Source organism: Danio rerio, chromosome 14, assembly GCF_052040795.2.
Source record: "Danio rerio strain M-AB ecotype USA chromosome 14, GRCz13ab, whole genome shotgun sequence".
Lineage (NCBI taxonomy): Eukaryota > Metazoa > Chordata > Actinopteri > Cypriniformes > Danionidae > Danio > Danio rerio.
Genome location: NC_141034.1, coordinates 4,900,001 through 4,922,521, shown reverse-complemented (window position 1 = coordinate 4,922,521; position 22,521 = coordinate 4,900,001). Strand labels below are relative to the sequence as shown.

Here is a 22,521-nt window from a genome sequence, read left to right as displayed (position 1 = left end):
AACAGTGCAAGCGTCTTTAATGCAAGGCATGGTGGTTGCTAAAAGACTATTGCTTAATAATTGGAAATCACCGTTACCCTCTTCATTCCAGAACTGGATTTCTGATATGATGTCTGTTATTCAGATGGAGAGACTCAGATTTTTTCGGACTAGCTCCACGAGAAAATTTTTGGCTACTTGGGGTAAATTTCTTAATTTATTTGACAAATCTACATCTTAAGAGCAATCCAATGACCCCTCTGAGGTTTAAGCTATACACCTTTACTAGTTTTTATTGTATGTACTATGTTTTGTGACTATGATGTGTGTGTTTTTTCTTTGTGTTTATTTTGTCTCTTTTCTTTGTTGTTTTCTTTTATATTGTCTTTTGTTTGTCTAAGTACGAGCCAATGTGTGTTCTTGTTTTCTGTGTGTATATATATATATATATATATATATATATATATATATATATATATATATATATATAAATGATTAAAATAAAGTAATAAAAAAAAGAAATGAGTTATTAAAACTGTTATGTTTAGAAATGTTTTGAAAAAAAAATCTTTGTTAAACAGAAATTGGGGGAAAAATATACAGGGGAGCTAATAATTCTGACTTCAACTGCATGCATGACCAAAAACAGAGAGGAAATTTTCAGGAAGAAGTAATAATGAGTCCTTATTGAAGCCACACCTGACTAGTCCCCATCATGAAGACAGCATAACTCTCCTGCGATGAATAGGCTGAGCTGGATAATGTCAGCCGTCGTCAGAGCAGGATATTGCATCCCGGGTGGCAGCGGGCTGATAAGCGTTATGATGAGCGTTATGTGAATGTCATTCAGGAGTGAGGTGTGATGAATGACCCCCGTGTGTCTGATATGAGAACCACCCAAGGGGTCACATCCACCTCCGCATCCTTAGGTTTCCATCCTGAATCGTCTGCATTAGCAGGAAACCATCATTAGCTGAGATTGGCACGATTACTAAAGTATTATAAATCAACCGAGCTTTAATAATACAGTTCAAGTGTCTGAGATTGAGCATATACTATACGGTATTGGTGAAAAGTGGGAAACAATTCAAATTCATTCATTTATTTATTGTTTTGCGTCATTAATCCTTAACCTTCCTCACGTTCCATGTTCTTGTCGTACCACGTTTCTTTCGTCCCATGTTATTGTCGCCCCACGTTACTTTCGTGCCACGTTACTTTTGTCCCACATTACTTTCGTCTGACATTACTGTCGTCCCACATTACTTTCGTCCCACATTACTTTCTCCCATGTTACTTTCGTCTCATGTTACTGTTGTCCTAATTTACTTTCGTTCCACGTTACTTTTGTCCCACGTTAGTTTCTTCCCATGTTGTTGTCGTCCCACGTTACTTTCCCCAAACTGTTACTTTCGTCCCACATTACTTTTGTTCCATGCTATTTTTTCCCATTTTTCCCTTTTGTCCCACTTTATTTAATCTCACGTTACTTTCGTCCCATGTTGCTGTACTCCTACGTTACTTTCGTCAAACTGTTGCTTTCATCTCATGTTACTTTCCCTCCACGTTACTTTGTTCCACATAACTTTCACTCCATATTACTTTCGTCCCATGTTATTGTCGCCTCACGTTACTTTCGTGCCACGTTACTTTTGTCCCACGTTACTTTCGTCCCATGTTGCTGTCGTTCCACGTTACTTTTGTCCGACATTACTGTCGCCCCACATTACTTTCGTCCCACATTATTTTCTCCCATGTTACTTTCGTCCCATGTTACTGTCGTCCCACTTTACTTTCGTTCCACGTTACTTTTGTCACACGTTACTTTCATCCCACGTTATTTTCGTACCACGTTATTTCATCTCATGTTACTTTCATCCCATGTTGCTGTCCTCCCATGTTACTTTTGCCAAACCGTTACTTTCATCCAATATTACTTTCGTCCCACATTACTTTTGTTCCACGTTACTTTTGTTCCACGTTACTTTTGTCCCACGTTACTTTCGTCCTACGTTATTTCATCTCACGTTACTTTCATCCCATGTTGCTGTCCTCCCATGTTACTTTTGCCAAACTGTTATTTTCTTCCAATGTTACTTTCGTCCCACGCTAATTTTTCCCCTTTTTCCCTTTTGTCCCACATTGTTTCATCTCACGTTACTTTCATCCCATGTTGCTGTACTCCCACGTTACTTTCGCCAAACTGTTACTTTCATCTCATGTTACTTTGGTCCCACGTTACTTTCGTTCCATCCTATTTTTTTACCACAATATTTCATCCCACATTACTTTCGTCCCATGTTGTTGTCGTCCCATGTTACTTTCCCCAAACTGTTACTTTCATCCCACATTACTTTCGTTCCATGCTAATTTTTCCCATTTTTCCCTTTTGTCCCACGTTATTTCATCTCACGTTACTTTCGACCCATGTTGCTGTACTCCTACGTTACTTTCGCCAAACTGTTCCTTTCATCTCATGTTACTTTCGCTCCACGTTACTTTGTTCCACATAACTTTCACTCCATATTACTTTCGTCCCATGTTATTGTTGTCCCCCGTTACTTTCGTCCCATGTTACTGTCGTCCCACTTTACTTTCGTTCCACGTTACTTTTGTCCCACGTAATTTCATCCCACATTACTTTCGTCCCATGTTGTTGTCGTCCCACGTTACTTTCTCCAAACCATTACTTTCGTCCCACATTACTGTTGTCCTACGTTACTGTCATCCCACGTTACTTTTGTCTCACTTTACTTTCGTCCCACGTTATTTTCGCCCCACATTATTGTTCTCCCAATTTACTGTTGTCCCACATTACTTTTGTTCCATGTTACTTAATCCACCATTACTTTCATCCCACATTACATATGCCCACGTTACTTTCATCCCACAATAAATTCGTCCCACGTTACTTTCGTCCCATGTTACTGTCGTCCCTCATTACTCTTATCCCTTGTTACTGTCCCACATTACTGTCCCATGTTATTTTTGTCCCACGTTACTGTCGTCCCAATGTTACTGTCATCCTACGTTGCTGTCGTCCCACATTACTTTCGTCCCACTATATTACTTCCGTCCCATGTTACTTTCGTCCCACATTACTGTCGTCCCACATTACTGTTGTCCCACATTACTGTTGTCCCACGTTACTTTTATCCCATGTTACTTTTGTCCCCGCTCTCCCCAATGTTATTTGGTTTATTCTGCTTTGGAAACCCACAGATAATTCAGAGACTAAGCTGAAGAAAAGTATGTATGTGTCATTAAAGACATAACGTGTGCATATGAGTGAGTGTGTGTGAGTGAGAGAGTGTATGGTTGTTTTCCAGTGCTAGGTTGCATATGCCAGTAATTGGCGGTTCACTCCGCTGTGCCAACCCCTGATAAATCATGACTAAGCTGATGGTAAATGTGTCATTAAATACATTGTGTGTGTGTGTGTGTGTGTGTGTGTGTGTGTGTGTGTGTGTGTGTGTGTGTGTGTGTGTGTGTGCGCGTGTTAAAAACAAGCCATTTCATTTTAAAAGTTAAAAAGGTGCTGCATTAGTGGAATGACCCTGTAATCCAAGAAAAAACTGCCTGAGGCTGTGAAGCAAAGTCAGTATACGACTGCATTTAATCAGTCAGCTAAAACAAAATGTACCGCAGTAATCAAAGAGCTCTGGCAGTGTTTGAGTAGCATTGGCTGATTACATTGAGAAGTGGAAACTCAAAGCCAGAGGAAGAGCATGCATCTATGCATGCTATGGGTGTATGGTGCACAGTTTAGTTATGTGTGCTTGTGTCCTTCCATCCATGCATGCATGAACAGTGTGTGTGTGTGTGTGTGTCCATGAGGATGAGTGCTTTCAGGAGATGTGGCTGAGGCCGACGCACCACTTTGCATCCTATTACTAATGCTGTAGAATGCTGCTCAGGTAATTGGGAGTAAAAGGAGAGAAAAAAGCATTGCCTTTTTAAGACAACGAGCACCTTTTTAAATTGACTGATTTGATTGCAAATTCAATATGACAAAGCCCCACTTTGCTGGCTTGTTTTGTAATTGCCCCAGGGAACTGCTCCAGAAAGACGGAGGAGAGGCAGCAGAAAGGAACCAACCTTTAGCTTTGCTTTCTTAAATGAAGGAGGCAAAAGATGTGTATTGGCAGGAAACACTGCTGTAGCGTTGCGGTAAGAATTCACTTTGTGAAACGTCTAAACTGAAAAATTGTTCAACGTCTTTAGATAATTAGTTGGCAAAAGAGAGTTGTGTTATCGTGACAAATGAATTTAGGTTTACAGCCGAACTCTTGGCAGTTGCTTTGTATTTGCAAGGCCCTTTACAAGATAAATCTTTTAACCAAACACACCAAGCCGACGGTCAGCCATTGGGCTTCACCAGTCTGGTGGTCACCATTGGTCCGGCTAGTTGGTTTATTTGTTTCACACATAGGCTGTTTCTCAATTCCAAGAACGCAAGAACGGACTTGCTTTCTTGTGAACTCCAGGTCACCCCGGAAGAACGAACTCTGGAGACCACAAGAACAGAGAACGCGTCCTCTATGAAATGAGATGCTGCGTTCTTCCTGATGGTCACATGACCTTCACGACTTAATGGAAAATTATTTAAATATTACAGCATTCATATAATGAGTTATTGTTTTTCCTCATTTCAAAATATATACTGTGCATGAAGACTTTACAAATATATGTTGCACAATATAAATAAAAAAGATTTAAATACAAACTTCAGCAAATAAACATCCTTAATTTGTTTATTCGTTTATTAAGATTATCATGGCAATGTTTATATTCACCGTTTCATTTAGGGAAACTCCTGAGATAAATAAGTTATATCTCTGAACTTTAATAATAAACCTAGATAAAATGCTAAGCTTCCCACCTTCAGTCGCAAAGACTTCTGGGACTTCTAGAGCGAGTTCGCTGCTCAAGTCTGCATCCATGCGTTCTCGATATCAAGAACCGGGGGTGGGGGGTTGGTGGCTATGTCATGAATGAAAGTGAGGAGTTTGTCGCGGATTCGAAGTCGAAGAGCGGGTGGGGGTGTTGCAGATTAGTATTTGAGGAAGCTCCTTGTGTATTACAGCCACTACGCTCAATTCTGGACAATTGATTTATCCCAGAATATCAAAATCAACTGTAGGCGGTAGCATCTAAACTCAGGAACTGCCTTCCTAGCACAGTTCAGGAGGCAAACACTCTCTGTCAGTTCAAAACCAGAATCTTTGCATTAACATACACATAAAACACAAACGTTTTAATATCAAAATAAAGGATTGTTAGCCAGGAACACTTCAAGAAAGACATTGTAATTTGAACGGCATCTGTGCTTTTATTAGTCTGTTTTTCATTATCCTGAGGTCTCTATAATCCTTGACCAGGCCGTATTCTGAGCAGATGCTGTGGCAGTCATGGAGGAGTAGAGAGCATGGGACTGATTCCTAAAAGACATCAGTCTCCGCATTGATCCCGTTGGCCAGCCTGAACACCAGCCGGTGACCCACAGTACTCACACCTGCAGTTTCTCCATGATGGACGTCCAGCATTCTACAGCCTCCGCCGCCTAGACTGCAGCTCTGCACATGAAGTTTGGCCAGAGGAGAAATGGTCATGCCCAACTGAGCCTGGTTTTCTCAAGGTTTTTTCTTTCACTTTCGTCAATTGGTAAAGTTTGTTCCTTGCCACTGGCTTCCTTGGTTAAGGACTCGTGGAGCTGCGCATCAATGGATTTGCTCTTCATAGTTTGGACTTTCAGTAGTGAAAATTAAACCACATTGAACTAAACTAAACTGAACTTCAGCTGTGAAAAATGGACTGACACAGTTTCAGTTTACTAGAACTTCTATGTATACAACATTGTTAAAGCACTATAGAAACCTTAATTAAATTGAACTATAGTATACCATTACAACAAAAATAAAGTAACTCTCTGCAAACACTGGCCCCACATATTAACCAGGGTTCAACACTAAGGATTTCTTCTACTGGTCCGATCGGGCCAGTGGTTCAGATTTTGACTTGCCCTGCCAAAATTTTCACTGGCCCCACCAAAAAAAGAAGGGAAGTTAATAGCTATTTTTAGCCGCCTATTTTAAACAATGTGTCAAAAATAAAGTCTGTGAATCTAGAATTTTAATTCTTAAATAAATGTTAATAAAATTGTAATGCAAACAAAAAGAGCAGTATGGAAAATGTGGAGGTATTTTATTGGGATTCGAAATTATTTAACAAAAGGTGGGCTGACTTGTCAAACTGACGGCAAACTGTGCAAAACATCACTTGATTTTTTTTTTTTGTCATGTTGTTCACACGTAAATGTCTGCTTCCAAGACGTTATAAACAAACTGTTTCTTTTGGCCTTGTAATTTGATGTTGCCGCCTTGTTGCCATTTCTTCTCTGTTCTGGTTGTTACCAGGTTGCGGAAAAAAATAGCATGCTCAAAACATCAAATCAGAAGAGGAACCGGAAAGCAATATGGTGTTTACGACATCACAGTGAATGTAGTGTTTAAAGACTTAAAAGCAGAAACTTAAAATGCAAGCAATTGACAAATTGTCACAGACAAATTAAAAGTTAGTGACAAGGCAGCACTGTCCCAATATATAGGGCCAGTCATGATCCGGTCTACTGTCCCAAGTGTCTCTCACGCTGGCCCTGGGCCACCGGGCAGTCCTCATTGTTGCGCCCTGATAACTGCATGTTTTTTGCTAATTAACGAACACTGAAGCAACTATAATGTTTCCGCAAGTTTTTGCCAAACATTACACCAAATTAAACTCAGTGTTGCTGCAAATTGATTCGTGAGATATTTTGCAGGATCTAAATTTATAATAAGAAAATGTGTGTTGGCTAATTAGCGTTCAGTGATTCATACACAACAATGCAGCTCGTAGAAAACTAAAATGAAAAATGGCTTTAAATTTAAAAAACAAAATGCTTTAATTGGTGCGGGCTTTAGCAGTGTTTTCACAAATGCTCTAAAGGGCATTTACATGCCCATTGAGTGTGTGACTAGACTTTGGTTTTGATGTGGCTTGGTCTTCCATACTAGTTGGTTAATACGGCTCTCCAGCCATCCCACAGTGCACAATAACAAATAGACAAACAAAACATGAGCTCATTCTGAACACGTAGCCCTTTATACATTTCTGGATATCACAACTTATGTAGCCAGAGCTACGTATGGCTGCGTTTTGATTATAAAACAAATGCTACGAGGCAGTATGACGTTATTTCTTTTTACGCTTACCTCCATGTGGATGGCCTTACCGTTGTGACCAGTTTGTCAAGTAGCTCGCTCCGTACGTCTTCTCCTGATCTCCACAGGGTGCAGCACAGGATGTTTTCCTCATTATTATTTCTGCTTTACTGAAATTGACCTCTTCCAAACAAGGCTACGATCAGATGTTGCTTTGAGCAGCAAAGAAAGTCATCTGTTAAAAAAAGAAATGAAGTTACACATTTTACAAAGTCATTTTTAAAGAAGATGCTTGTTACCGTCCCTAACTTAAATATGACTCGTGACCCAAAGACAACGTAACATAAATAAACAACGGCCAAAGTGCTCCAGCTAAATTATTTATTAACATAACATAACCAGCAAAACAATCCAAATTGACAAGAGATGGGAAGCCCAACAACAAAATAAAGAACAACCAAACAAACCTAAAGCAGGTTGGAGCTACACACTCCAAACAAATATCAAAAGGAAAGCATAAAGGAGAAAACAACAATAAAGCCGTCAAAAACTGTGGTGGCGTGGAGGAATGAGGGACCGGTAGAAGTCCGCTTCCGTTTGGTTTAAAGGCCTGACGCCACCAGATCAACCAATAGAAAACTGAAAAGGGATAAAGACAAACAAGATCAATAGACCTTTTTCACAGCGGAATTGAACACCGGAAGCGCCCTTCGAAGCAGTGTATCGATATTTCCGAGTTCGCTAGGAGTCGCAGAGACATGACAGGCTCGGGACAGCGGATGACTTTTTCACGGTCAACTATGCCATAATTTGGACAGGAAGATATTGTTCGGTGAATGTGTAAAACTGCCTTAATAAAACAGCATTTAAAAGATGATACCGATTTGCAGAGTTTGTGCAGAAAACGTGTCTTACACAGCGTTTGCAACGACAGGTTCCAGTAAGGTGCACAGCCAACAGCATAAAATCTGCTCATTCAAGCCATTCGTAAACTAGATTAACCTGGCTATTCAACATCCAGCAGGATGAGTTTTATGTCAGTAGTCCCGTCTGTAAACTGTGCAAACCCCCTCCTTCCTTTTTATTTAGAGTCAGATATAGTGAATGGCGAGGTAGCTGTACAGGCGAGTTGCTATCGGTTAATGCATTACAGGTTGTTTAATGCTCGTGAGGTTTTCTCAAGTCTGGAAACACGTTAGCTCCTACTCGTGGATAATATTCATTTTTATTATTTATTTAAAGAACAGCAAATAACATTTTAAACATTAACACATTAAATAACACATTAAAGTATACTATCTTTATTATATAACTGACTAAACAAATAATTTTGCTGTCAAACCAATTAAAAAAAGAGATTTGCATTTGAATGAACTGTCTATTATTCCAAAATAACAACAATGTAGGGATAAATCATGCTTATAGATGAATGACCATGATGAGCACTTGTTTGTGGAAGGCAGATAGCTTAACTGGAGTTTTGTCTATAATATAATTACTCATCAAAATAAACCATAGACCACCAGTCTTTAATGAAACATAATAATCTCCACTTTGAAGTGCATACAGCATAAGAATGTACTCCCGCATATAACTTGAAACGGCATTCAACCCCCTTTAATATTGTCATCCATGATTTTCCCTGTCCTTCGTCTTTCGGGAGATCGTGGTCATTAAAGTAAGAGTGTCGTTTTTGAGTTGGAGCAGCTGGGAACGCAGCAATCACAGCGCTGAGATGACCCTGCCATTCTTTCTTGCTCCGTCGCATTGAAACCGGATGTTGTGGTACACTGCTTCGCTTACCGGAACCAGGAAATGTGAAAAAGGCCTATTGGAAGTAATTATTAAGGGCAGGAGTGAACGCCATACGCAACAATGCTAAACTCAGTGGAAGGGGAAATAAAGAACACGGTTTATTAATACGATGGGTTGTCAGGATACTGGAATTTGGTACCAATCGATTTTGAAATTTTAAATATGTCCATTTCCCTCGAACATTTAAGCGCCGTTGAGCACGTTCTTAACAGCGCTGATTTGACATTGTGTTCACATGCTCAACAGAAATGGCTGTGATTGGCTGTGAAGGTCACCAGTTTACTGTTTACTGAGTGATAGATACAGGGACACTGGAGCGTTTCAAAGCCACGATCAGCTATAAGCTGAAACACGAGTGATCTGCTAATGAATCATTGTTTTAAAACGCTTCCTGTATCTGTGGTTAAAAAAATTACACACGTTGATCTTTGAAATGTGCCAAACTTTTACATTCACAGATGGCTACAAAGCAGAAGTCCACTTTAAAGTTGACATACAGTGCATTGATTCAATAAGGCCAATTGTCCTTAGATATCTACATTTTGGAATAGTTGCTTTGGTAAGTTCGAAAACTGAAATTATACCTAGAATGAAAGCTCAGATTTGACCATATTTGCAAACGATTGATCAGTTCTGCTCTGATGTACTCTGAATTAAACCCATGTCAAATAGACATGAAATATTTGAAAAAATTTAACACACTTTAGCTCAAGTGGTGGGGAGTATTATTTTACCGTACATATCTAGAAGAGTAAGCGAGATATCTTTAAGCAACCAGAGTAGCCTAATTTACTGCTAAATTGGGTTGTGGATGAAACATTAGCTAAATTATAATTAAAGTTGACAGAAGGAGCAAACAGAGACATTTACATTTACATTTAGTCATTTAGCAGACGCTTTTATCCAAAGCGACTTACAAATGAGGACAAGGAAGCAATTTACACAACTAAGAGCAACAATGAATAAGTACTAAAGGCAAGTTTCAGGTCTGTAAAGTCTAAGAAGGGAAGTGTTAGTAGTTTTTTTTTTTTTTTTTTTTTTTTTTTTTTTTTTTTTTGTACAATTAGTGTGATATTCAAAGAGGCAATTGCAGCTTAGGAAGTGAAGTGGAGACTAAATAGTTGAGTTTTTAGTCGTTTCTTGAAAATAGCGAGTGACTCTGCTGTTCTGATGCAGTTAGGGAGTTCATTCCACCAACTGGGCAGATTGAGCGTGAGCGTTCGCGAAAGTGATTTTTTCCCTCTTTGGGATGGAACCACGAGGCGACGTTCATTCACAGAACGCAAGTTTCTGGAGGGCACATAGATCTGCAGAAGTGAGTGCAGATAAGAAGGTGCTAGGCCAGAAGTCACTTTGTAGGCAAACATCAGAGTTTTGAATTTGATGCGAGCAGCAACTGGCAGCCAGTGCAAACGGACTAGCAGCGGAGTGACATGTGCTCGTTTAGGTTCATTGAAGACAACTCGTGCTGCTGCATTCTGGAGCAGTTGAAGAGGCTTGATAGAGTTAGCTGGAAGCCCAGCTAGTAGAGAGTTGCAGTAATCCAGTTTGGAGAGAACAAGAGCTTGAACAAGGAGTTGAGCTGCATGTTCAGATAAGAAGGGTCGGATCTTTCTGATGTTATAGAGTGCAAATCTGCACGATCGAGCAGTTCTAGAAATGTGGTCAGAGAAGTTTAGTTGGTCATCAATCGTTACTCCAAGGCTTTTCACCATTTTGGATGCAGTAATGGTTGCCCCATCCATCTGGATTGAAAAGTTATGGTGTAGAGTCGGGTTGGCAGAAACTACAAGCATTTCCGTTTTTGCGAGGTTCAGCTGAAGATGATGATCTTTCATCCAGTGTGAAATATCCAACAGGCAGGCTGAGATACGAGCTGGAACCGAGGGATCATCAGGATGAAAAGAGAGGTATAGCTGGGTGTCATCAGCATAGCAGTGGTAGGAGAATCCATGTCTCTGGATGACTGGTCCTAGAGATGATGTGTAGATGGAGAAGAGAAGTGGCCCAAGAACAGAGCCTTGAGGTACCCCAGTGTTTAGATGCTGTAGGTTGGACACCTCTCCCCTCCAAGACACCCTGAATGACCTGTCAGAGAGGTAAGATCTAAACCATTGTATAACAGTGCCCGCAACGCCCAGTGACTCAAGCGTAGATAGCAGGATCTGGTGGTTGACAGTGTCAAAAGCAGCTGACAAGTCCAGCAAAATGAGGACTGATGATTTAGAGTCTGCTTTAGCCAGTCTGAGATCCTCCACGACCGAGAGCAGGGCAGTCTCAGTTGAGTGGCCTTTCTTAAAGCCGGATTGCTTGTTGTCCATGAGATTGTTTTGAGTAAGAAAGTCCAGGACTTGATTGAACACTACTTTCTCCAGAATCTTAGCCATGAATGGAAGCAGGGATACTGGTCTGTAGTTTTCAAGTAGCGTATGGTCCAGGTTGGGTTTCTTTAGCAGTGGGGTTACCCTAGCCTGCTTAAATGTAGTGGGGAATAAACCAGAGTCAAGAGATGTGTTAATTATGTGAGTCAGTGTTGGTATGACTGCAGGAGAGATGGCTTGCAAGAGATGAGAGGGAATGGGATCGAGTGGACAGGTGGTTGCATGGCTAGATAGCACAAGTTTGGACACCTCAGACTCAGAGAGCTGAGAAAAAGAGGTGAGTGTGTGTGGTGTTGGTGTTGTATCTTGCGTGTTTGTTGTAGGTGCAGCAAATTGAGCACTGATTTTTGCAGTTTTGGTGCAGAAGAATGTAGCAAAGTCATCAGTAGTAAGTGTGGAGGATGCGGGTGGAGGAGGAGGATAGAGGAGGGAGGAAAATGTTTTAAAAAGTAGGCGAGGATTAGTGGCATTGTTGATTTTCAGACGGTAATACGTCTGCTTTGCAGAAGTAACCTCAGCTGAGAAAGAGGACAGAAGAGTTTGGTATGTTAAGAGATGTGCAGGATTTTTAGTTTTCCGCCAAATTCTCTCTGCAGCCCGAAGTTTTGAGCGATGCTCACGGAGAGCATCCGAGAGCCAGGGTGCAGGAGGACTGGCACGGGCTGGCCTGGATGCAAGAGGACATAATCGGTCTAGACATGATGCTAGTGTGGAGCAGAGTGTATTAGTGGCACTGTTCGAATCAAGTGCAGTGAGTTTGCGAGATGGAGGAAGAGAGTCTGAAACAATGGTGGATAGTCTATTGGGTGAGAGAGATCGTAGGTTTCTGCGAAAGGTAACCAGTGTTGGAGTGTGTGGCGGCTCAGGAGTAATGTGGATGTTGAGAGACAGAAGGAAATGATCAGATATTTGTAGTGGAGTTACTATTGTTTGATCAGTGAAGCAGTGTCGTGTGTAAATAAGGTCTAGCTGATTACCTGATTTGTGGGTAGCAGAAGTAGGTGCTCTTTTTAGGTCAAAAGAGGCAAGCAGAGTCTGAAAGTCTGCAGCTTGCGGTTTGTCAATGTAAATGTTGAAGTCACCTAGCACCAATAAGGGAGTGGCAAAATTAGAAAAAGATGAGAGAAGAACATCCAGTTCATCTAGGAAGTGACCTAATTTACCTGGTGGGCGGTAGATGACAACCACATTTATGTAGAAGGGGTGGATAATGGTGACTGCATGGAATTCAAAGGAGCTGATTGTTGGCAGGGACGGTATCAGAGTAAATTTCCATTCTTTGGAAATTAGTAGTCCAGTCCCACCCCCTCTCCCTGTCTGACGAGGAGTGTGGGAAAAAGAGAAATTAGCAGAAAGAGTAGCATGTGTAGCAGTGTCCTCCGGCCTCAACCAGGTCTCAGTTAGAGCCATGAGATTATAGTCAGAATATGTAGCTATGGAGGTAATAAAATCAGCCTTGTTAACAGCTGATTGACAATTCCAGAGGCCCACGGAGAGAGAGAGTTGTGAAATAGTAGATACATGTATTGAACGAAGGTTGTGAGGATTACGCCTGCAGCGCACCTCCTGTGTTTTGCGAGTGTTAGTAACAACAGGAATTAGAAAACACATAATAAAAGTGCACTGACAACAAAAAATAAGTGTAAAGTAAAACAATACAGTAAAGTACTCAAGTGCTTTGTCGGTGTCTTTGCTCGGTGGAGTCGCGCAGGTAGAGTCGATGGTCTTTACCCTCGTCGGTCTTCACACGAGGCGGTCTTCACACGAGGCTGCCGCGACCGCTGCCGCGGTGAACTAGTCGTTTATATAACCCCAAAGCACTAGCTGATTGAATTCAGCTGGACACGCCTCGAGAGTCAAAACAAGGGCCGAAACTGAGGCGGACGACGCGAACCGCGTCTGCGTTCGCTACACAAGCTCTTATAGTAACCAAGGAAACAGTGGCTAAACAACTTCTAGTATTATACACAACTGAAAGCAAGTTTAAATGTCCTACAACTTTACACAAACAGCTGGAAACAAGTCCTCAAACCATACACAACAACTGAAACAAATCTTAAATGTACTTACAGGCTGCTGTTCTAGATGCTGCTAAAGTGCTTCTCCTGCCGACTAATGCTACCGTGCTCACTATATAGTGGTTACCTGGCGTTTGGACACGCCTCCCGAGTCAAAACAAGGGCCGAAACTGAGGCGGACGACGCGAACCGCGTCTGCGTTCGCTACACAAGCTCTTATAGTAACCAAGGAAACAGTGGCTAAACAACTTCTAGTATTATACACAACTGAAAGCAAGTTTAAATGTCCTACAACTTTACACAAACAGCTGGAAACAAGTCCTCAAACCATACACAACAACTGAAACAAATCTTAAATGTACTTACAGGCTGCTGTTCTAGATGCTGCTAAAGTGCTTCTCCTGCCGACTAATGCTACCGTGCTCACTATATAGTGGTTACCTGGCGTTTGGACACGCCTCCCGAGTCAAAACAAGGGCCGAAACTGAGGCGGACGACGCGAACCGCGTCTGCGTTCGCTACACAAGCTCTTATAGTAACCAAGAGATGTATTTAGGATTGTATTTTGAAACTTTAATGAATACAAAACAAAGGCAGGACTTATTATCAACCTTTGCATAAACAGATGAGTTAGATAAAGTGTATTGGTGTCCTTTTGCTACATAAAAAATTACAATAAGAGCTGCGTGATATGACACGATGCATAAATGTGCATTAATCACTCATATTCAGCTGTTTGCATGTGTCTCATTACAAACATACTCTGTGAATTTCACTATATACAAATTAAGCTAATAAAATATTCCTTTAAACATTCCTTATGCCTCTTCAGGGTGAAACTCAGTACATTTATTATCTATATATCCTGCATTTTGCATTCTGATGCGCTGTGAACAGACGCACACCAGACACAAAACTGTCTTTAAAAATTCTAAACATTGTTTTCTTTGAGTGTAAACATACCAGCGCTGCCATTAGAAACATATACAAAACAATGTAAAGACGTGGCATGACAGTCTCCCTGCATCTTAGTTTTCAAAATAAGAGTCCCGCATACATATTAAGCTTAAAATGAGCTTTGATAAACTTCAAAATTAATTTAGAAAATGATTATTAAGTTATTGTAATCTCACTAGGAAACATTGTGTCTAATCAAACGCAACCTGAGGCCTGAATATGAATGATCCCATGTGCAAAGCAACAGTCTCTGTTTATTTCACATTTTTAACACATCTTCAAATCACAAGAGTAGCCTAGTTTGCTGCTGAATTGTGATGTGGATGAAGTATAAACTAAATTATAATTACATTTGACAAAATGAGCAAGCCATGTATTTAGAGTTTTTTTTTTTACTTTAACGTATATAAACCTCTGCATAAACAGATCAGTTAGATAACGTGTATTGGCTTCCTTTCACTCCATAAAAAAATCATAATAAGAGCTAAGTGATATGACACGATGCATAAATGTACATTAAACACTTATATTCAGCTGTTGACATGTGTCTTATTACAAACATACTCTGTGAATTACACTATATACACATTAAACTAACAAAATATACATTTAAACAGACTGTATGCCTCTTCAGGGTGGAACTGAATGAATTTTTTAATCTATATATCCTGCATTTTGTGTTTTGTTGCACTCTGATGGCTGGATGAGAACTGTACCTTAAAACGCCCATCACGCGCTGGACGCAAAGCTCCACACCGAGCCATGTCGTGTCTTTGTATAACAATGTAAAGATGTGGCACGACAAGCTTTAGTATCCCTGTGTCTTCCATTTTCAAAATAAGAGTCTCTCGTAGATATTAAGTTTGAAATAAAAGCTTTGATAAACTTAAAAATAAGAGAGAAAGTTATGTTTTTTTTGTAATCTCACAGAAAACATTGTGGCCCAGTGATGGGTTGCAGCTGGTAGGTATCCACTGTGTAAAACATATGCTTGAATAGTTGGTGGTTCATTCCAATGTGGCAACAAGGGATTAGGACGAATGAAAATGAATGAATATATAAAAAACATTGACAATTGGGGCGTTCAGCTTTCACGTTCACCTCTATGGATGCCAAATGTGTTGTAATTCCGGCTCTTTTGCCTCCCGTCCACCCACTCGCTCCATTCAGCTGAACCCCAGGCTCAGTTCCAGCGCAGGGGAAAGGATTGTCAGGACCTCCTTTTTCGTCACAATTACTCACCACCGCCACAAACCCCCTGTTCCCTTTTAACCTTTGTGTGGCACGGTCAGATGGAAACCCGAAGCCCCGCTCTGTATTCGGAGACTGCAGAAATGAAGCCAAATTGAAACAAGGAGTTGATTTCAAATAAGGCCATTTGGCATCCTGAGAAAAACAATTGCAATAAAACGACTTGACATCACACCGAATATGAAATGCATGCTTTTTGGGGGTGTTTGGACCCTTCGGAGCAAGATACATTTTCTGCTGTGGAATTGACTTTGCTGAAATGTTTCTTTCATGGCTTGACATTATGATCCCAATTTGATACAGACTATCTGTGGACTACTGCAGGAATTATTTACAGTTGATGTCAAAATTATTTGCCCTCCTGTGAAGTTTGTTTTCCTTTTCAAATATTTCCCAAATTATGTTTAACAGAGCACAGAAAGGTTCACAGTATAACTGTAATATTTTTTTCTTCTGGAGAAAGTCTTATTTGTTTTATTTCATTATTTTTTTGTTTTGTTTTAGGTCAATATTATTAGCCTCCTTAAGCAATTTTTTTTCACATGTCTATAGAACCAACCATCATTATACATTCACTTGCCTAATTACCCTAACTTGCCTAATAGCCTAGTTAATGCTTCAAATGTCACTTTAAGCTGAATACTAGCATCTTGTACAATATTTAGTCAGATATTATCTGACTTATATTAGAAATGAGTTATTAAAACTATTATGTTTAAAAATGTGTTGAAGAAATCTTCTTTCCGTTAAACAGAAGTTGGGGGAAAATATAATTCTGACTTCAGCTGTATATATCTGCATGCACTGATATAGCTACGAGCAGTACTTCTTTAGATTAGCACAATAATCATTATTAGCATAATAATCTCTCTCTCCCTGGGCTCCGTCTCTCCAGATGAGAGGATTTCCTCTGCATCCTAATGTGTGTTTCTCTATGCAACAGTTGGATTATAGCATCCCATAGCTCTTTGAAAACATTATCCAGGTGTCAAGAATAAAAAAAAATTGTCTCATCTCATCTTATTTTCATCTGCTTTTCCGGAGCTGGCTCACGGGGGCAGCAGTCTTAAGGCCGGCTCACAATGTGCGATTTTTTTTTCTTTTATATATATATATATATATATATATATATATATATATATATATATATATATATATATATATAAACAGCTGAGGTCAGAATTAGTAGCCCCCCTGAATTATTAGACCGCTGGTTTATTTTTTCCTCAATTTTTGTTTAACAAGGAGATTTCTTCAACACATTTTTAATCATAATAGTTTAAATAACTCATCTCTAATAACTGATTTATTTGATCTTTACCATGGTGACAGTAAATAATATTTTACTAGATATTTTTAAAGACACTTCTATACAGCTTAGTCATATTTAAAGGCTTAACTAGGTTCATTAGGTTAACTAGGCAGGTTAGGGTAATTAGGCAAGTTATTGTATAATGATGGTTTGTTCTGTAGACTATCAAGAAAAAATATAGCTTAAAGGGGCTAATAATTTTGTCCCTAAAATGATGTTTAAAAATATAAAAACTGTTTTTATTCTAGCCTAAATAAAACAAATAAGACTTTCTCCAGAAGAAAAAATATTATCAGACATACTGTAAGAATTTCCTTGCTCTGTTAAACATCATTTAGAAAATCTTTAAAAAAGAAAAAAATTTGAAGGAGGCTAATAATTCTGACTTCAACTATATATATATATATATATATATATATATATATATATATATAATCCTCAAGGAATGTAGCAAGTCAGGCTGCATAAATATGGCTCCCATCTCACACTGTAAGATCTCAGCTGTCATAAAGTCAAACTTAACGACAATGAGGATGCGCCAAACACGGACGAAAACTCTCCTGGAGTTTGACGTCATCCACCTGTCACACTTCCACTATCCAGCGTTCTGAAATGGTTCCTCACAGCAAAATAAACAATCTGTAGCGGCAATTTTGCTCACAGCGGGTCTCAATATTAAAACCAGGAAGAGAAACTGTTTTAGTATTTCCCCAAGGTCATTTAAATTGTCGCATGGATTTCGTCATCAAATTCTAAGCTGCTATTGGTTCTTGGACTGACACTCATCACAGCAGGAAAGTGTCTAAAAATCTGACACTGCCAGAACTTCATCAGAGGAGAAATCTGATCACAACGGGCACTAAGCAGCTGTCTGTGCAACAATGTCAAACAAATGATCAAACCAATGATCAAAGATCACCAATTTAAGGATTTCAGGAATCTTTTAGGATTTCCCAAATTTGTCTCAGATGGCAAAATCCTGGCTGAAATCTCACGGTGTCAGCAGGTCTTTAGAAGAAAACCCCAGACTTCCCTTTCCCCAGACACTTCCTGCAGGATCTCGAGGCGTTCCCAGGCCAGTCGAGAGATATAATCCCTTCAGCGTGTCCGTGGTCTTCCCCAAGGCGGTGGGACATGCCTGGAACACCTCCCTAGGTATGCATCCAGGAGGCATCTGAAATAGATGCCTGAGCCACCTCTGACTTTTCTCCCGGGTGATAGAGCTCTGCACCCTATCTATAAGGGTGAGCCCTGCCACCCTGCGAAGGAAATGAATTTCGGCCGCTTGTATCTTGTAGATGTTGTCCTTTCGGTCATGACCCCAAGCTCATGACCATAGGTGAGAGTAGGAACGTAGATTGACCGGTAAATCGAGAGCTTTGGCTTTCAGCTCAGCTCCTTCTTTACCACACCAAACTGGTACATCAACCGCATTACTGCTGCCGCTGCACCAGTTCACCTGTCAATCTCATGTTCCATCCTTCCCTCACTCGTAAACAAAACCCCTTTGACCTCTTCCAGCTGGGGTAAGGACATTCTTCTAACCTGGAGATGGCAAACCACCTTTTCCGGTGTTGCACCATGGCCTCAGGAGGTTCTGATTCTCATCCCAGCTGCTTCACACTCTGCAGCAAACCGCCCGGTGCATGCTGAAGGTTCATGTTCAATGAAGCCAACAGAACAACATCGGCTGTTAATAACGGATATGAAATGATATGGTCCCCGAACCGGACATCCTCTGCCAACATTTCCAATCCCAAAATATGGTCATTCATTCATTTTCCTTCGGCTTAGTCTCTGCTTTAGAGGTAGCCACAGGCAACCGCCAACCATTCCAGCATATGTTTTACACAGCGGATGCCCTTCCAGCCGCAACCCAGTGGAAAACCCCCATACACACACACACACTCATACACTACGGTCAATTTAGTTTATTCACTCCACACAAAAATGTCAACTGATGCAGCCTGAACCAGCGACCTTCTTGCTGTGATGCAACAGTGCTAACCACTGAGCCACCGTGCCGCCCTCACTTAATTGTCAGTCTATTTTCAGTGCATTACCTTGACATATTTAAGTTGAGTCAGCATAAAAAGCTCTGCAGCACGTTGTCTTGCAATTTTAAGTTGAGTCAACTAGGTTTTTTTTTTTTCAGTGTCATTCTTTAGTATGCAAATTGACAGCCATTGGCACATTATATAATTTTTGGGCCACTGACTGCGCTCATAACCTAATTACTAGTCAAAGCATGTCTGTGTGTTTTTAGCTCGTTATTATTTCTGGTAAGTCATAATCTCAGACACAGATCCAAATAAAGACTGAAGTGAATCTCAGGCCTCGTTGACTTGTTTAACAGCAGAGCTGGCTTGTCGGTTATGATGTGATTACATTGTTTTCACGCGTTCATTTGCACTTTGAAGTCGCGGCGTATTGTTTTTGATCTGAAATTGACTGCCATGTGACATGCAGATGAGCGTTTGATCTTTTTCATCAGATGGTATTTCAATGTTGGGCTCTCGGCGGACTGGAGAAATGAGCGAGCGGCGGGCCGGACGTGGGTGGCACAATCACACTAAGCAGAACGCGTGGGTCTAGGGCTTATTCCAGGATCTGATCAGCATGGCATGAGGAGCGCGGATTTAATGAGCGATACTTTGCGAAGCTGCCATTATAAAGCGGCAGATTATCAAAGTCACGTTGAACGCAGTCATGCATCATTATTATGGGGCCGAGGCCTACAGCAAACATCCATCAGGTGGTGCGAGAGGTCAGCGGGAAGAGGAAGCATGTTAATGATGGTGAATAAAGCTGTCCGGCTGTGGCAAGCCAACATTTAATCTATAGTGCAAGTATCATCCTAGTTTTCATGCACTTTTTAGATACAAATTTGGTTTCCATTCAGAAAATGAGTTTAATTGAAGTGCTACATTTCAATATTAATAACGTTCTCAATCATCTGAATCGCAATTTAAAAAGCTAAATAGAGAAATAACGTTATTTAAAACATGTTAGATTTAAGTTCTAACTTTAGTTGATCTAATAATCTTTCTTGTTTTGGAATTTCTCCATAGTTTTCAATTTTCACACCTCAACTGTCAGTTTCTGTTCACACGGGTCATCAGCGTCAACTGAACTGAACTGACCGAACTGAATTGTGGATCTGTCGGCGCTGCTTCAGCCAAGTGTATCTGTCTGTGGACTGCAAGACGGGGGACGTAAGATGAAGGGGTGTAACTTGTAAGTTAGAGGAGTAACTTGCAGTAATCGAGATCCCATTGAATCATGTGAAAGATCACAACGAGATGTTGTTGGCAAGATGGCGGAAATACTTACCAGAGAACATTTTCATCAAATGTTTTCATGAGTTTTCTTCAAGTTTATCTACAATCTTCTCATTTAGCAACTCCAGTCGATGACACTCTTCATCCGTTTTGACATGCCTCCTGTGGTTGCAAATAACAGTATAATGGCAATTATTAAAGCCTCCTCAACTCGCGGCTGTACATTAGTAACTCTGATAGTTGGGTTTAGGTTTGGGGAAGGTGTAAACGTTAATAACTGTGATGGTTGGGGAAGGTGCAGATGTTAACTAGATGTTGGCTTGAGAAAGCCAACGTGACTGCGCTAGGACTAGGAATGGCAGTTGGCAGGAAGCACGGCGGTGGCTAAGTGGTTGCTAGGCAGTTGCTAAAACGTTTATGGCATTGTTAGGTGGTTGCTAAGCAGTTGCTAAATGCCAATGCTCGTGTACATGTTTGATCAAATGCTAATACTTAGTAGGCATTTCTAGCATATGTTATTGCATTTAGATAATCATTAATAGCATGTAGCTAATCGTTATTAGCACTTGGCTTCTATTATCATTGTTACCATGCATAGTACACAGGAAGTCCCATTTGCTAGCATGAGTCAAACAAGCCAATGCCCAGGTCCCTAAGATGTTCTGATGTAGAGATATTGCTATTTTTAAATGGTTGCTAGGTTATACTTTTTTATTGCTATGGGGACATTTGACAGGTTAGTGATGATACATCAAAGCTTCTTGGCAATATGAGTGATCTTAATCAACCTCATGTCTCTATGACAGTCTGAGTGTCAGAGTGTGAAAAACTGGGTGTCAAAGTGAGTGTCAAAAATTGGACTTGAACATTATGTATTCCTGGTGTTGGGTTGCGGCTAGAAGGGCATTCGCTGTGTAAAACAAATGCTGGATAAGTTGGCGGTTCATTCCGTTGTGGCGACCCCTGATTAATAAAGGGACTAAGGGAATGAACATTATGTAAAAATGGCTTGCCGTATTTTTTTAAAAATACAATGCTTAATAAGTGTGAAAGTGATACATGCAAAGAGATACATTTTGAGAAAAATAATGCTTAAAAATTATTTATTGGAAAACTATAAGTCTGATAAACCTTAAAGATATAGCAACTAAATCTAACGCAGAATACAACTTTTGGCCAAATTTGGGGCTTGTATAATGTTTTTATATACCCGTATTATAAAAAACTTAATATTTAACATTATTTATTCAAAAAACGATAAGGCTTATAGGCATGAGGAGATATAGCAACAATCTTGAATGCAGAAGGCACATTTTGACTAAATTTGGGCCTTGTGGCATGAACGGCCTAGGAGAAGATACATTTGTTTTCAAGGACAGAGTAGTATAACAGTATGTTGGCTTTCTCAAGCCAACATAATAACTGTGATGGTTGGGGAAGGTGCAGACGTTAATAACATCATGGTTGGGTTTAGGTTTGGGGTAGGTGTAGACGTTAATAACTGTCATGGTTGGGTTTAGGTTTGGAGACACTGCTCGCTGCAGAGCCACTTGAGCTCCAGCGAGGGGCAGCTTGAGCTCCAACTCCTCCTCCTATAAGCACTTTTAATGCATACACCCACCCCTAACCCCAACCCCCAGTGACATCACTTGTAGAGGAAGTGCAAGGAAAAAGGAACTGGAGCTCAAACTCCCCCTTGCTGGAGATCAGCTGTGCCCGAGTGGCTCTGCTGTGAGCACCACTTGTAGGTTTGGGGAAGGTGTAGACGTTAATAACTGATAGTTGGGTTAATGGATGGGGAAGGTGTAGACGTTAATAACTATGATGGTTGGGTTTAGGGTTGGGGTCGGTGTAGACGTCAATAGCTGTGATGATTGGGTTAAGGGTTGGGGTAGGTGTAGACGTTAATAACTGTGATGATTGGGTTTAGGTTTGGGGTTGGTGTAGACGTTAATAACTGTGATGGTTGGGTTAAGGGTTGGGCTAGGTGTAGACGTTAATAACAATGATGATTAAGTTTAGGTTTGGGGTAGGTGTAGACTTTAATAACTGATGATTGGGTCAAGGGTTGGGGTAGGTGTAGACGTTAATAACTGATGATTGGGTTAAGGGTTGGGGTAGGTGTAGAGGTTAATAACTGATGATTGGGTTAAGGGTTGGGGTAGGTGTAGACATTAATAGCTTGGATGGTTGGGTTTATGGTTGGGGTAGGTGTAGACAATAACTGTGATGATTGGGTTTAGGTTTGGGGTAGGTGTAGACATTAATAACTGTGATGATTGGGTTTAGGTTTGGGGTCGGTGTAGACGTTAATAGTTGTGATGATTG

At 40.4% G+C, this 22,521-nt stretch overlaps 2 protein-coding genes across 3 annotated transcripts in view; one reads left to right on the top strand and one right to left on the bottom strand.

Annotated features, from left to right (window-relative positions):
* guf1 (GTP binding elongation factor GUF1) overlaps positions 1–22,521 on the top strand; it is a 365,170-nt gene that overhangs the window by 311,857 nt on the left and 30,792 nt on the right. The window lies entirely within an intron of this gene.
* LOC147833832 (uncharacterized) overlaps positions 9,862–22,521 on the bottom strand; it is an 863,518-nt gene continuing 850,858 nt past the window's right edge. Inside the window, exon 2 of one of the 2 annotated variants that reach the window (XM_087281147.1) lies at positions 9,862–13,753. In XM_087281147.1, coding sequence (XP_087137273.1) covers positions 10,088–12,985 — 2,898 coding nt within the window. In that variant the 5' untranslated portion in view covers positions 12,986–13,753 and the 3' untranslated portion in view covers positions 9,862–10,087. The remainder of the gene's footprint in view (positions 13,754–22,521) is intronic. The other variant, XM_087281148.1, reaches the window with a different exon arrangement.